Consider the following 16,091-nt stretch of genomic DNA (forward strand, 5'->3'; position numbering starts at 1 on the left):
GCCATCGGGGTAACATGGTGTGCTTTGCTTCCTGAGCTTGCTCTCGAAAGCATGGTGGTAGAGTTGGATGGTGAGGGTCCTGTTCGTAAGAGGATGAGCTCAGCCTTGGTTCCCAGTGTCGGATACAAAGTCCTTTCCTTCTCCTCCGTGGTACTTCCTAACATCCTTGGGTTGTCAACGCACTTTGAGAACCCCCCTCTTGTTTTTAGTGGGATGTGTATTTGTTTGTATGTATTTATTTTCATGAACAGGTATTCAGTGTGATATTTACGTACAGCGCGCACTGATCAAATCCAACCACCCTTTCCCACCCTCCTGTTTCCTCACTACCCAGTCACCTCTGGTGAACTTGAGCAGTTGGCATGAGAGGCCCCACCTCTCAACACGGTAGCACTGGGAGCCACGTCCCCGGCATGGTGTTCTGGAACACATTAAACCTGCTGCTGTTTCCTGCAGCCGAGGAGTCACTGTTCTGTTTTCACGCTGATTTTTGTTAGCTTTTGCATCCTCTCAACCAAAAGAAGCAGCTCTGACTGGTGGCTCAGGCATTGGCTGGCAGTTTCTTCTAAGAACCAAGCGCTGGGCACCTTTCTGATCTGTCCCTACAGCAGCAGTGTGTCCTTTAGCCTGATTTCCAGTCCTTTTTCTCCTCACCTGGACAGTCTGGTGGGGTGCTGGTTCTCATTGCTGTTGCCGTATAACTGAAGGGCAGTTGGTAGAGGGTTTGCCTCCGTGGGGCCGGGCTGGAACCCAGAGCCCCATAGGCTGAGGCATCATGCGCTCTTCGTGGGCCAGCCTCCAGCCCAGGTATCAACTGCAGCCAGCCTCTCCTTCTCTGTGGGTTCTGCATTCAACAACCACAATCAAAAATAGTCAGAGGGCTGGGGAAGTAGCTCAGTTGGTAGAGGGCCTGCCTCGCATGCAAAGGCCCTGGGTTCATCCCCAGCACCATCAAAAAAAAAAAAAAAAGAAAAAAATTTTTCAGAAAAAGAAAAATTGTGTCTAACTGAGCAAGCACAGACTTTGGTTTTCTTCCACTGTTTCCTAAAACGTGCAGCATGATGATTTTTGTGAGGTGCCACTTACATAGTATTGAGTGTGGCTTTGAACTTGTGGAAGAAGTGTGAGGTTACACCAGGATGTTGTGCCGTTGTGTATGGGAGACTGAGCAGCTGCAGGTTGTGTGTCCTTGGTTCTGAGCCAGGCCTCCTCAGGTACAGAGGGATGACCATTTTTTTTTTTTTTTTAAATAAACTAGATGAGGCAAATGTTTCTAAAATCAAGGGCAGAGATGCTGTGAGCCCGACATAAAAAGATGGTCTAAGGTGTGAGGTGACATGTCTGTGGGAGGAGCCTGCTTCCAAGTGCGCTTCCTGAGGGCCCTGGAAGCCTCAGTTGGGAGGTTGGCCCTGGTGGAAGCCCCGTGGCAGTTAATTTTCTTAAGCAGAACTTGAGCAGGTGGCATGAGAGGCCCCACGTGCAGCAGGGCTCAGCCCCAGGGCTGTCATCTGTCTTCCAGAACAGACCTCTGAGACAGCACAGGTGCTGGGGTCCTGGTGTTCGGCCCCCGTGCTTGTCTGGGGCCCAGCGTCTCCTCACCACCCCATGGTTCCCCGAGTACCTGCCTGTCCTGCACATACGCCTCGTGACCTGTCAGTGACATGTGTGCTGATACCTGAGCAGGGGGAAGTCATCTTTGTCATCTTGGAGTGGGGTCAGGGACAAAGAAGGATGGTGTGCCAAAGCCTGGGCCGGGCACTGCCAGCTCCTGGAGACACTTTCGCAGGCAGAGAAGCCAAAAGACCAGCGAGGTGGTGTGGGGCCCAGGCAGGTTCTTGAGAGATGGTCCTTCTACACTGGGTGCTCAGGAGGGTCTTCTGTGGCCTGCCTTGAGTTCCTCCTGAAGAAGGTTGCCAGCTTCTCTTGCCACCCAAGTGGCAGGGGTGAGGACTCAAAGCAGATGAGCCCTCTGGGTCTTTACCTCCTTTCAGGTGTCAAGAGAGCAAGGGGCTGGGCAGACGGAGTTGCTGGGGACTTGGTCAAGCCAGCATCAACCTCCGTCGGGATCCTCTCTGTCATCTCCTGGAATCCTGAGTTGAGTCTGAAACCAAGTGTGTGACTGTACTTGGATCATTCCACCATCGAAAAATATGTGCTTGGGCTGGGGATGTGGCTCAAGCGGTAGCGCGCTCGCCTGGCATGCGTGCGGCCCGGGTTCGATTCTCAGCACCACATACAAAGATGTTGTGTTCGCTGAAAACTGAAATAAATAAATAAATAAATAAAAATGTTTTAAAAAAAAAAAAGAAAAGAAAAATATGTGCTTATAGGTCATAGATAGCTTCTGAGTTAATCAATATTAAAAAACCATTTCAGCCAACAGTGACCTGGGTGGTGCCGGTGGCGGACAAAATGCGATTCGATGAGATCTTCCTCAAGACTGACCTGGACCTGGATGGCTATGTGAGTGGTCAGGAGGTGAAGGAGATCTTCATGCACTCGGGCCTCACCCAGAATCTTCTAGCACACATCTGGTAAGGGGAAGTCATAACTCTGGGGTAGCTTTGGGGGTCCCTTGGGAGAGGACTGTGCTGGGGGAGAGGTGATCAGGCTGTGGTCAGAGTCTCCAACTCAGCGCAGTGACCTGTGTCTGGCCTCATCAATTGATGGGGGTCAGGTGAAGGGTAAGTGTAAAGACTCCGCTCCATGCTCCCCGGTCAGCTCCCTGTCTTCCAGAAAGGGGCTCTGTGGGTGCCCTCTAGAATGCTCTCTGCTTGCACAGCTGGCTTTGTCACCACAGCCAGCTGTGGGGCTGGCCTCGGCCACACCTCGGAGGCACAAACAGTAGGGCTCTGGAGGCTCCAGCAGCACCGCACTGGGAGTCAGGCCTGGGCCGCCTCCCTAGGAGTCCTGCTCTGTAAAGGCCAAGCCTTGGCTTCCTGGGGTGGGTGAGCCAGGGAGACACCTCAGCTTGGGCCTTTTAGACACCAGTAAAATGCAACAGCCCCTTTATGATCCTGAAACGGATCCAGCCCAGTCCCAAGACAGCAGCAGCGTGCCCTAGCTGCAGTGTGAAGAACAAGGCAGGGAGAGCAGCCTGCAGTGTGTATTGCAACTGTAAATGACCTACTGATGGGGAAATGGCAATTAAATCCTGAACTAGAGTACATGTAGCTTAGGGGCAGGGCGCTTACCTAGCGTGCCAAAACAAAATAAAACAAAAATGAAGTCATGAATGCGCTCAGATCAAAAAGGAAGAAAGCAAGGAAACTTCCTTTCAGGGGGTCAGTGGGGGATAGAGCAGGAGCAAGATCAAGAATAATCACAAGGAAAGTTAAAATGAGACTCTAGATTAGGGTGCAGGTGGCAGAAGGGACAGGCAGAGCTGATGTGGAGGCAACACACCAAAAGGAACTACGGGCAGCCACAAGGATGGAGGCTCTGTCTCCCTCACAGCCCCTCTCGGCCCCACCCCAGGCAGGTGGTGTCAGACGGGGCATCTGGTGTGGTGCGGTAGCCAACAACAGCCCCAGAGCCTGGTTCTCCTTCCATGGGCCCTTCGAATGTTGGCCTTGGGGCTGTGCCCCTGGAGAGACCACGGGAGAGGAGGGGCAGCCACAGCCCGGGAGCAGGCTGTGGCCCTCCGCAGGCACACCTGGGAGAAACCCTGACAGAGCAAAACTGTAATTATGGCCTAACCAAGATATTCTATTTATTTCTTTTTTCTTTTCTTTTGGATACTAGGGATTGAACCCCAGGGGGTGCTCAACCACCACGGTACATCCTCAGCCCTTTTTATATTTTATTTAGAGATAGACAGGGTCTCACTAAGTTGTTTCTGGCCTTGCTGAGTTGCTGAGGCTGGCATTCAACTCACCATCCTCCTGCCTCAGCCTCCTGAGCTGCTGGAATTACAGGCATGAGCCACTGCACCTGGCCAACCAAGACATTTTAAAACCAACCTTTGTCAGCGAACTTCCATGAGATCTAATCATCCCTGGTCTGATAGTGTTGAGCACCCCCAGCTTTCCTTTGTTCCATGTTAAAAACTGTGTCATTGTTCCTGCAGTCACCATGTGTGAGGTGGCAGGGAGACCTTGTGTGGAGTGGATGGTGAGAGGAAGGACAGGCTGCATCTGCGTCTCTTAATTCTTATTCCGTGGTTACCTGGAATGTCATGGATTTTCTTACTCAAGCTCTGCAGGGCCACTGCGTGCTGCGGTTTACATGCCCTGTTGTCCTGACTTTGAGGACATTAGAAAGCCAGTGGGCAGGAGACACTTTAGCCACGGGGTCTGCCTTGAGCAATGGGACTGTGGCCCCAGAGCAGTCTCTTTGAGCCCAAGAGGAGTGTTCAGTTCGTTTGGGCTACTGTAACAAATACGCAGAGGACGGTTAAACAATGGATCTCTCACAGTCCTAGAGGCTGGGAAGCCTAAGACCAAGGTATCTGGTGAGGGTCACTGCCTGGTTTGCAGATGCCCTCTTCGTGCAGTGTCCTCACGTGGGCAGAAGGAGCAGAGAGAGCTCCTGGGGTCTGCCTGGTGCAGATGATAAAGAAAGCAAAGGGCCTTCTGGTGGCCAGTTAGCTTTTCCCAAGGGGCCAGCCCCTGAGTCTACCGGGAGGGCTTGGTGGTTCTGCACCTGGTGAGAACCACTTCCTGCCCTGACAGCCTCTTCGTGGCCAGCCGGAGGGCAGGGTGCCTGTCTGATGGGTGAGCTGGGGCCTGGGGACCCCAGGACTGCTTCCAGGAACAAGATGTTAAGCTCAAAAAGTTGGGGGCCTTCCATGGTGCCCTGCTGTCCCTGCTATTGTTGTCATTTCTTTAAAAGCAGGGGTTTGCTGCCTTGTGCTTGTCACAGGATGAACCTGGCAAGCGTGACATAATGAATATCTCTGCGTTTCTCCAGGGCCCTGGCTGACACAAGGCAAACTGGGAAGTTAAGCAAAGATCAGTTCGCGTTAGCTATGTATTTCATTCAGCAGAAGGTCAGTAAAGGCATCGATCCCCCTCAAGTCCTCTCGCCAGACATGGTCCCACCCTCCGAAAGAGGCACTCCAATTCCGGTGAGTAGCCCCACCCCACCCAGCACCCGTTTTCTTTGCATTGTTTCCCGCCATCGGCCACAAGGTGGCACTGGCACCCTGCATGAACCCCACAGCGGCCTCGGCCACCTCTCTGCAGTCCAGGCCTTCAGTTCCCCAGAGTGTGGGCTCAACCCACTACTTCCTCAGCCTGGGAACCAGCACTTTTGTCCCTTCCCACTATGAACTAAAGAGAAGATGATTTTGTCCCTGAGATCTCCCAGTCGCTGCTATTTGGTGATGTCAGCTTGCCAGTCAGTGACTCTGTACCTGAATTTGGTCCTAGGACAGTTCAAGTTCTCTTGCATCTGGAGAGTTCACTGGTGTGAAAGAGCTTGATGACATTAGCCAGGAGATCGCCCAGTTACAGAGGTATGTTGAAAACTGCTCGTCCTTCTACCCCCTTGGTCCGCTTGGGTCCAAAACACTCTGCCAGGTCATTACAGGAAGTACCAGAGGCTTGCATGGAATTGTGGCAGTCAAGTTTCTTCAGAACAAGGAAAGCTCCTGAATTGGCTTATGGGGCCTGAATAATGGCAGCTTCAGTCTGAGTGGGTGTGGGCCTGATCCTGTGGTGACTAGGGCCATACCCATTGACCCCTCCTGACAGACTCACACATTCAGGATGTGACCCGAGGGATGCTGGTGGCGATTTGGTAGCAGCTGTGTGTACAGCTGAGGAGACAGTCAGATGAGTCCCCTCTGAGTGCTTGGCGTGCACAGTGGCCAGCTCCACCTGCCTCCTGTAGGGGACAGCTGGGGCTACCACAGGGCCTGGGCTCCTCAGCAGCACTTCCCACTGCAAACCAGAGGAATGACCCAGCTCCGTATCCCTGCACATTTCTCACTGTTGCTTCTGTCCAGCTTTTCCTTCCTGTTCTGTCACCCAGGAGGCTCTTCTACCCTGGGCCCTCATTCACAGGCCACCTTCTGGGGAGGCCTTCCCCAGTCATCCTGTGCAGGACAGTTCCCCTCCATAGTCCTTATGGCCTTCCGGCGATGTTCATTTGTGCGTTTCTTTGTCATAAGTTTCCCCCACTAGCCTGTGAACAGGTCCTCAGCATTCCATCAGTGCTTCTGAGGGGGCCCAGTGTGTAGCAAGCCTAAATATGGCCATAGAGCAGACATTGTTTTATTTTAGCTGTGTAACAAAATCACATAAAATGGAGCATCTCAAAACAGTGCTAACATATTATCTTGTAGTTCCAAAAGTCAGATGTCCGGGTGAGCTGAACAGGGCTTTCTATGAGGGTCTCACAGCCTAAGGGCAAGGTCAGCTGGCTTTTGTCAGAGGACTTGGGGGGTTGGGAGGGACACTCCACCTCTGAGCTCATCCAGGTGTTGGCAGAAGCCAGTTCCTTGCAACTGTGGGTCTGAGATCTCTGTTTCCTTGCTGACGTCAGCTGTAACCACTCTTGTTCCTAAAGACCATCCACGTTCCTTCTTATATAGCCCCTCCACCTTCTAAGTCAGCAATGTTAGGTCAAGTCCTTGTCATACTTGGGAGGGTTGCAAATTCTTTAGCCACCAGGTGGAGAAAGCGCTCTGCTTCTAAAGGGTGGCTGCATAGAGAGGGAAGCTTCATCGTATTCACAATCCTACCCACAGCTGGAGGGAGAGGATTATTTTATCAGTCTATTTTTTTTTTGTTATTATAACAAAATACCTGAGACTGAGTAATGTAAAAAAGAAAAGAGTTTTCTTAGTTCACAGTTTTGGAGGCTGGAAATCCAAGATGGGGTAACACCATCTGTTTGGCCTCTGGTGAGAACCTCAGGGTGGATGGAATCAATGTTGTGAGGCCAATCACACAGTGAGATAGGAAGCCACAGGGATTAAGGAGCCAGGCTTTCTCTCTCTCTCTCTCTCTCCCTCTTTCTCTCTCTCCCTCTCTCCCTCTCTCCTTCCCTCCCTCCCTCCCTCTCTCTCCTCTCTCTCTCCCTCTCCCTCTCCTCTCTCTCTCTTTCTCTCCCTCCCTCTGCAGTACTGGGAATGGGACCTAGGGGTGCTTTACCACTGAGCTACATTCCCACTCTTTTTTTGGAGACAGGGTCTTACTGAGTTATCCAGGCTTCCCTCAGATTTGTGGTCCTTCTGCCTCAGCTTCTCTACTTGCTGGGGTTACAGACCTGCTCCCCTGGGCCTGGCCAGCTTGGTGTTTTACAAAGACTTGATCCATGGGAACTAACCAGGCTTCTTATATTAATCTCCTCAAAGGGCAGCGTCCCTGGTGATCTGATTATCCTGAACCACGCCCCACCTCTTCAAGGTTCCCTCATTTCACCACACCACTGGGGACCAAGCTCCAGCACATGACCCTTTAGGGGACACACTCAACCCATATCCAAACTTGTAGAGCCAGGAATCACAGGTCATTCTTAGACTTCTGCCCCCACAGACAGGGTTACCACGGCAGCTTTTTGAGGGGATGCATGGAGTTGGCCTCAGGTAGGGCAGAGGGACGTGTGTGCCACAGCAATGGTTGACTTACTCTGTTTTCATGGAATGTTTTTAACCATTCAGAGAGAAATACTCGCTGGAACAAGACATTAGAGAAAAGGAAGAGGCAATCAGACAAAAAACCAACGAAGTGCAAGTAAGGACATTGCTCGTTTTGGCTAGACCTAATTTGTGTTCAGTGTTGCGTGGGAAACATCCCTGATGGTGCCCGAGAGGCACCACGTTCTGCACCAGTTAGAAGCTCTTGGGAGCTTCAGAGTGATTTTTTTTTTTTTTTTTTTGGTATACCAAGCATTGAACCCTGGAGAATTTACTGGCTGGGCCACATCCTCAGCCCTGTATGTATTTTATTTACAGACAGGGTCTCGCTTAAGTCTCTTCTAAGTTGTTTAGGGCTCACTAATTTGCTGAGGCTGGCTTTGAACTTGCATTCCTCCTGCTTCAGCCTCCTGAGCTGCTGGGTGAAATTCACTTTTAAAGCATATGATTCAGTTGTCTTCAGCATATTCAATGCACTTAATCATCAACCTGTATGTAGTTCTAGAACATTTCCGTCAACCCGAAAGGAATCCCCATAATCAGTATGACTTGTCCCTCCTCCCCACCTCTTTTCTGCCCAACCCCCAGAGGAAAGTAATTTCAGATCCTATACCCACTTTTTATTAATTCATTTATTTTGTGTACTGGGGATTGAACTTGGGGTGTTTTACTGCTGAGCTACATCTCTCAGCTCTTTTTTATTTTTTATTTTGAAGCAAGGTCTTGCTAAATTACTGGCCTCAAATTTGTAATCCTCCTGCCTCAGGCTCCTAAGTTGCTGGTATGCGCCGTTGTACCTGGCTGCCCACCTCTAAATTGATTATTTTAGGTGGACTTTGTTTTAACCAGTCTCAAGTTCACTTCCCACACCTGTTCCCTAGGAATTACAGAATGACCTAGACCGGGAAACAAGCAGTCTGCAAGAGCTGGAAGCTCAGAAACAGGATGCTCAAGACCGCCTGGATGAAATGGACCAGCAGAAAGCCAAGCTCCGAGACATGCTGAGCGACGTCCGGCAGAAGTGTCAGGATGAGACTCAGATGGTGAGTTCTTCGAGTGCAGTGGTAGGGAGGGGGGAGGGGGCATCCCCAGGCCTTCCTAAACTCTGAGGGCCTGAAAACAGAGTGTCCAGAAGGCCTCCTCGTTAAAACATTGTGTGGAAAAGTGTCCAGCGTTTGTCCTCACCTCGGAGTCACCCACCCATGTTCCTAGAGTCCATGTCATATAAGTGAATGGCTGTGGTGCCCGTGAACCTGTGCCCTGAAATGTGGAGGGGATTCCAGGATGCCTCTCCTCCCTCCTCTGATGTCATCGTTACAGACCAGGGAGGCTGTGGCCTCAGGAACCTGTGACAAGATGCTGCGACCTCCTGTGTGGCTTGTGTGGGAATGTTCAGCCCCTGAGCCATAGACAGGGCTCGTGCTGTGCCCCTTCTTTCCTGTCTTCATTCTGATGTGGGAACTTGTCTCTGAGGAAATCAGGCCTCTGGGCACTGGTGGGTGACCACCTCTGTGACCAAGCTCCTTTCAAGAATGCGAGACACGAGTTCTTTCTTGGAGGCGTGTTGCATCCTATGCTGTGGCTCTCATTCAGTCATTCATTTTAATGGGCACATAATCATTGTACTTATTCCTGGGGTACAGTGTGATATTTCAGTACATGAAACAACGTGTAAGGGTTAGCTCAGGGAAATTGGCTGGTCTGATCATTACACATTAAACGTTGATCATTTCAGGCTGGCGTTGTAGAGCAGTGGCAGAGCACTTGCCTAGCAAATGTGAGGCACTGGGTTCAATCCCCAGTACCACATAAAATAAATAAAATAAATAAATAAATAAATAAGAAGTTATCATGTCCGTCTGCAACTGATAATATTCTAAAAGAAAGCAATCATTTCTTTGTGTTGGAAACATTCGGAGTCTTCTCTACTTGCTGTTTTGAAGTATGCCGTGAGAGCTTGCTGTACCTGTGCTACATACAGGGTGGGAAGAGTCACTGCCCCAGCAGCTCCTGGACCTGTCGGCTGTCCTCTCTCCCTGCTCCTCCCCCACACTCCTGGGCCCTGGGAGTCACTGTTCTGATCCTCAGCTCTGAGGTCCACATGTTAACTGCCATGTGTAAGTGAGAACATGTGATGTTTGTCTGTCTGTACCTGACTTATGGATTCTTTTGACATCTCCTTTCAGATCTCATCCTTAAAAACCCAAATCCAATCTCAGGAATCGGACTTGAAGTCCCAGGAGGATGACCTGAACCGGGCCAAGTCAGAGCTGACTCGGCTGCAGCAGGAGGAGACCCAGCTGGAGCAGAGCATTCAGGCCGGCCGAGTGCAGCTGGAGACCATCATCAAGTCTCTGAAGTCCACGCAGGAGGAGATCAGCCAGGTATTGCCATGGAGGCTGCGGCGTCCCTGCCGTGTGTGGCCGCACCGGGGCTCTTCTGCCAGGCAGTCCCGTGGGCAGGTGTCACTGGCGAGCTCAGAATGGCTGCAGTGCTCCTGCAGATTGCCTTCCATCTCACCCCCTTCTTCCTGTGGGTTCTCTTCGTGGAGGCCTGGACAGGAGGTTAAGTGCTGACTGCTCCCCAGGGCGTGTCCCCAGCCCTGTTGACGTTGGCCTGGAGGCAGTTTGCCCCCTTCGCCAGCCCTAGCACAGTCACCCACCTGCAGGGCTGGAGAGAAAGGGGATGGGAGGACGTGCTTGCTGGTCTGGTCCTCACGGAAGCAAGAAGGACGAGGTCTAGAAATAACTTCCATGTCCATGCAGAGCAGCCGTCCTCCACATGCTGACTGAGGGCAACATGTCACCAGCGTCAATCCACATGGGACCCTGAATTGCCTGGAGCACGCCAGGATGGTGCTGGCTTCTTGGGACAGGCAACTGCTGCCTGCTGGCAGAGGACAGTCCCTTCCTTGCTTTCCTTGTGTGATGGTCAAAGGCTGCCACCCTGGCCCTTGGGTGTCCAGTCTATAGAGTGGGTTATGAATCTGGTCCTTGACAAGTATCCAAGTGGCTATCCAGGTGCGGTGGTGCACGCCTGCAATTCCAGCAACTCGGGAGGCTGAGGAGGAGGATGGTCTTAGCAATTCAGCAAGACCTTGTCTCAAAATAAAAAATAAAAAAGGGTTTGTGGTAAAGCACCCCTGGGTTCAATCCCTGGTGCCAAAATAAATAAGTAAGTAGAAGCTGTGTTTCTTTCCTGGACTAAACCAGTCACTTTGCTCTCTCTGCCAGTTTGTAGGCAAAAGTTGATCCCTGGTGTGCGTCATTCCACGACTGGGTGCCCTGTGTTATGCCTGGTTGTTAGTCAGTGTCCGTGGGATTATTCAGTCTTTTCCCTTCCAACTCTTGGGAGTTTGTAGAGTTAAGATGAGACCCAGGACCCCCAGGTAGACAGGAATGATGACAGTGACTGATGGTACCAATGGCTACTACTTATTAATGCCCACTTGGCCAGACCCTGCAGTAGGTGTTTTCCCCCTTCTTTCTTTCTTTCGTTGGTCCTGGGAGTGGAACCCAGGGCCTCGTGCCTGCTGGGTGAGCGCTCTTCCACTGAGCCACAGCCACAGCCCCTTTTATTTTATTTTTGAGATGGGGCCTTGCTGAGTTGCCCAGGCTGGCCTCAGACATCCGCCACCCTCCTGCCTCGGCTGAGTAGCTGAGATTCCAGGTATGGCCGCCGTGCCTGGCTTCCCTGGTGCCTCAGTTGTTCCATTTTGGAGAAGAGGAAGCAGAGGGATGAGGTTGCTGACTTGAGCAGATGTGAGGCCGAGTTCAGGGGCACACCTGGGTCTCTGAATGCAGAGTGCCACCTCTTCACGGACACTGCCTTCCTCCTCTGGGCAGGAGGGACAGCATGTGGGGTCTTGAGACCCTGTACAAGAAAATGATTATTAACTCCAAGCAAAATGGCAAATTTGGGTTTTGTCCAAATTTTATTTTTTTTAAAGATGGACACTTATTTTTATGTATTTTATTTCTTTATTTTTTATGTGGTGCTGAGGATCAAACCCAGTATCTCACAAGTACGAGGCAAGTGCTCTGCCGCTGAGCTGCAGCCCCATTTTATCTTATTGAGAGTCGGCAGAACATTTTTTTTAACCTGGGCTCTCTGGAGTAGTAGGAAGGGTCACATCTGGTTTACAAGGGGTCTCCTTTTCTGGTGGCAAAGATGGTCTGCCACACTCTTCACCCGTGTGAATGCCCCAAGTTGGGCATCAGGAGTGAAAAGGTCTTGCCTGTCACATTTCCCTGACTCCCTTGACCTGGCGCTGTCTTTGTCGCAGGCGAGAAGCAAGCTTTCGCAGCTGCACGAGAGCCGCCTGGAAGCCCACCGGAGCCTGGAGCAGCATGACCAGGCGCTGGGCGGGGCTCGCGGCGCCAGCCTCTCCGACCTGGCCCCCCTGAGCGACGGCGTCTCCCTGGCAGAGAGGGGAAGTTTTGGAGCCATGGTAAAGGTCGAATAAATGTGTTAGAGCCCCCCATCTGCCCCACCTACAGGACCTGCTGGGCCCACCTTGGTTCTGCTCACCCTCAGGCTGACCTTGTTCTGCTGTCGTCCTGCATGTTAATGCCGACCTGCAGCCTGGGGTGGGAGACTTGCTCTCCTTCCTGGTGTCCAGGACAAAGCCTGTGATAGGCCTGAATCTTTGTAAAATCCACTTTTCTTTTTTTGTGTGTGGTGCTGGAGATGGAGCCCAGGGCCGTGTCCATGCTAGACGAGCACTTTACCATTGACCCTCACCCAGCCTATAAAACCCATTTTAAAGACCTCCATTAGAAGCATTTACAGTGGTCCAACCACCCAAATCTGGAGGGCTTCTCAAACCAACCAGAATTGATTTGGCCTCTTCACTCCCTGTGTGAGGTCCACTAATAGGGGACCTGGGGAGTCTGTGCATATGTTTCCACAAGGAGCACCTTGGATATTAGATAGGGCCGTGAAGATTCAAAGCCTGGCAGGCAGCCTCCCAAGGTATTGCTGTTTTGACCACAAATTGGCTTCTTTCCTGAAATTTCGGTTATATTTAAAACTCAGCACTTTATTTGAGACCTCGTGTTCTGAGGCTCCGATCAAGCCCTGGGTGGGCTGTCAGCTTTTAGATGTCTGTGTGCTCTCAGGACAGAGACCCAGACATGTGTGACCCTTCTCTCAGGTTGTCACAGCTCCCTGTTTATGCCAAAGTCTGCCGACGCAGCCCTGAGCCCAGGCCTGTGCAGTGTTCCATCATGTGGCTAGTGAGTGGGCCTCTGCTATGGAGGGAGCTGCTGGGTGGGTGGCCTGGTGGCTTCCTGGTGCTTTGTTGCCCTTACCTATTGTCCTTTTGCTACCAGCTGCTGCTTCCAGGCTCTGCCCCAGAGTCCTGCTCTCTGCTTCTGGGATTCCTCTTCCCTCTGTGGTAATAATGCAGCCTCGCTGTCCACAGGGAGGACCTGCCTCTGTTCCTTTCTTGATGTATTTCTCTCCTTCCTGGCCAAGTACTTGGCTCCAAGAATTTATAGGAATGCACGTGCCTCCCTGGACCTTAGCAGACTCTCTTGATGTTCTTCCCTGTGTCTTGTCTCTGGCCCCCGCCACCCTCAGACTCTCTCCACTGTGGACTGCCGCGCGGGTTCCTGTCCACCCTGGGCCTCATCAGCTTCTTGTCTGAATTCAAGCAGCAAGCACTCCTCCTCCGTGAGTTCCGTGAGCCAGAGTCTCATGCTTTGCTCCTGGCTGTCCTTGGTGTGTTTCTGCCTTATGGCCAGCTCTTGGTTTTCTCATCTGGACTGTTCCGCTCGCATAGCTGGCTTGTCCTGCGGTTGTAGTCCAGGGAAGCGCTCCCTCTTAAACATCTGTTTTGTGAGTTTTATAAGATTGGTTTCCTTGAGTAGAAGGAATTGAGGTGACAATTTGCAGGTAGCTAGTCACTCCCCTTCCACCCTCCAAGGTTTTTGTTTTACCTTGTCATTTTTGTTTATCTTTTAAGCGAGGCCAAGTTTATACAGTAACCACTCACTCGTGGAACGTAGACGTCAGATATGTTACGTAGAAACCTGCAACTGGTGTCTGAAAGAGAAAGTATTTATCTTGTTGTACAAATACAATTTTTAAAGCATTTTGGGTTTGTTTCCATTTCTTAATAAACTGTTTGAAGAGAGGGGTCTTTGTTCACTGCTGCATTTCGAGACTGCTCCAGAGCAGAGTCCATTCTCCTAGTTCTCTTTGGAGGTGCAGTGGGAGGCTAGTTCCTGAGAATAGTGTGACCAGAATGGCATATCTGTAACTTGGTGTGGCCCGCTCTCCTCAGATCACTAGTGTTCAGCTCACAGGATGTGACTTGTCCAAGAAATGCAGGATTCTTAAAGCCATGTTTATTTACTTGTCTATTCCGTGGTGCTGGGGATGGAACCCAGGGCCTCATGCGCGCTAGGCTACTGAGCCACCCCAGCCCAACGCTGTATCTGTTCCTTGTTTCATCTGGTCGTGGGAATGTGTGCCTCTGCTCTGCACCCAGCCCGCCCGTCTAGGGAGAGAGAGGAATCAGTGGCCCCACACCTCCACGTCACTGAGAGTCTGTTGTGACAGATTGGGTCATCTGTCACAGGCAGCCCAGAGCTAGCTTCTAGGGATTCTTCCACAGTTATTAAACAGGAACTTGTTAGCTGGAGGTTAAACCTTCAGTGACTTGAAGTCAGCGTGTTGGTGTGGCAGCTGGCCCCAGAGCCACAGCAAGGCTTTGTCCTCAGACAGCTTGCTGCAGTGTGCATCAGCTCCCTCTGAGTCGCCCCCTTTCAGTCCATGAAGGACCATGTAACCCAACCTTAGGTCACATCCACTGGTGACGTCATAGCTTAGTTTGTGTACATATACTCTGACAGTCACATAACAACAAAACTGCCTGGTAACACTCGGCGGGTTTCCCTGTTGGTAGCAGCACAGGGCTACATGTGTGCTGTGCAACCTTCAGGTTGCACCTGTTCCACTGTCCTGGTGGGTGGCAGTGGTGTGGCACTCACAGCACCTACACGACAGGAAATCTAGTTTTTAATTCAGAGTCTATGAAATGGAATGAAAACCACCTTTCTTTACCTTAGTAACCTGAATCCCGCTAGTCTTTTTTCTTTTTTGATGGTACAAGGGATGGAATCCAGGGCCCCATGCGTGCTCAGCATGTGCTCCAGCACTGATAGTGTCTTCCTGGGCTCCTCCTCTGATGGGAAGGAGCCAGTTCCTCTTGAACTCTCTCTGGCTGTCAAAGCAGGACTTGCAGCCAGAGTTCCCAGAATCTTAGGTCTCTTCTGCATCGTTGTACCCTGTTATTTCATAGTCTTCATGTCAATCAAAAACACTAAGTACACCAGCTTGTTAATAAAGGTCACTTAACAGCCAAGTGGAAGCTTTCACTGTGAGGCCAAACTGTCGTTCTTAAGCTCACGAATTTATCCAGGTCCTCATCCCTCTCTCTTCCTTTGGAATCAACACATTGCTCATCTGAGGTGCCGTGTGGGAGGCTTTAGTTTCTGGCTGTCATGCTGGCTTCCTCAGATCAGGACTGCTCTGTCTTTCCTCTGTGCCCCAGAACCCTGTGGGTTGCTAGCAGGGCATGTGCTTATCGGGGTCATCAGCACCCTGGCCTGCACACAGCCCACACACCTCTCCAGGTGCAGTGCAGTGGGCCTCTGTGCTTGACTTGCCTGAGCACCCGGCTCAGTCTCCCCACTTTGAAGCTCTGTGGTTGGAGACTCCAGGTAACCCATCCCAGGTAAGAAAACTGTGTTCTTCCACAGCCAAGACTGAGGAAGAGACCTGCTCGCCCACTTGACTTCCTTCACAACTAGGATCCATGGCTTTCTCTTACCCGGTACCTCTGGGACCATCTTGTGTCCCTAAATCAGCCATCCCAGGCGGAATCAGCTTTGTTAGAAAATTTATTTTAGACCTTTAATGTTATTTCCCCAAACCGTTGCCTGTGTTGTCATAGAACCCTTGGCTTTGACACGACTTGGACTTGGTTGGCTGGAATAATGGGTCCGTTTCCAATCCCACAGATGCAGATGTGTCTGCCAGATTCAGGAAGGGTAGTATGCTTTTTAAAAATACCACAGGGAAACACTCATGTTTTCACTGAGGGTGTGTCTTTAAGCAAAACATGCCCCTTGTTTCTAAACCAAGCACACTGTTCCAGGGATGTCACAGACTCACCCTCTTTCAAGCCATTTTCCACTATGAAAATATGCTTTTCAAAAGTAAATGTTTTTTTCTTCTGGTTTGAATATGCTTGCTTGTTTCTAGAAATAAGCACCTTTTTTTAAAAATGCAAAGTGCTGTATATGCTCTAGTAGTTCTAACTGCATAAGTCCCCATTTCCTCCCAGGGTGCAAACACCCAGCATGCTTCTTGGTGTAGCAACTAGACTTTTTTTTTGGCGCCAGGGATTGAACCCAGGGTGCTTAACCACTGAGCTATATCCCTGGCCCCCCCCTTTTTTTTTTTTTTTTATTTTGAGACAGGGTCTTGCTGAGTT

General features: G+C 50.9%; 1 protein-coding gene across 9 annotated transcripts in view; it reads left to right on the forward strand.

The window, feature by feature from the left end:
- Positions 1-16,091, forward strand: part of Eps15l1 (epidermal growth factor receptor pathway substrate 15 like 1) — a 94,611-nt gene that overhangs the window by 39,417 nt on the left and 39,103 nt on the right. For all 9 annotated transcript variants that reach the window (XM_046436505.2, XM_046436506.2, XM_046436508.2 and 6 more), the window contains 7 exons: positions 2,377-2,534; positions 4,912-5,068; positions 5,373-5,458; positions 7,610-7,682; positions 8,467-8,628; positions 9,772-9,969; positions 11,871-12,035. In XM_046436505.2, coding sequence (XP_046292461.1) covers positions 2,377-2,534; positions 4,912-5,068; positions 5,373-5,458; positions 7,610-7,682; positions 8,467-8,628; positions 9,772-9,969; positions 11,871-12,035 — 999 coding nt within the window. The remainder of the gene's footprint in view (positions 1-2,376; positions 2,535-4,911; positions 5,069-5,372; positions 5,459-7,609; positions 7,683-8,466; positions 8,629-9,771; positions 9,970-11,870; positions 12,036-16,091) is intronic.

The sequence above is a fragment of the Marmota monax genome, unplaced genomic scaffold (assembly GCF_021218885.2).
Source record: "Marmota monax isolate L192 unplaced genomic scaffold, Marmota_monax_Labrador192_F-V1.1 WCK01_AAM20220418_F8-fsc00021, whole genome shotgun sequence".
Lineage (NCBI taxonomy): Eukaryota > Metazoa > Chordata > Mammalia > Rodentia > Sciuridae > Marmota > Marmota monax.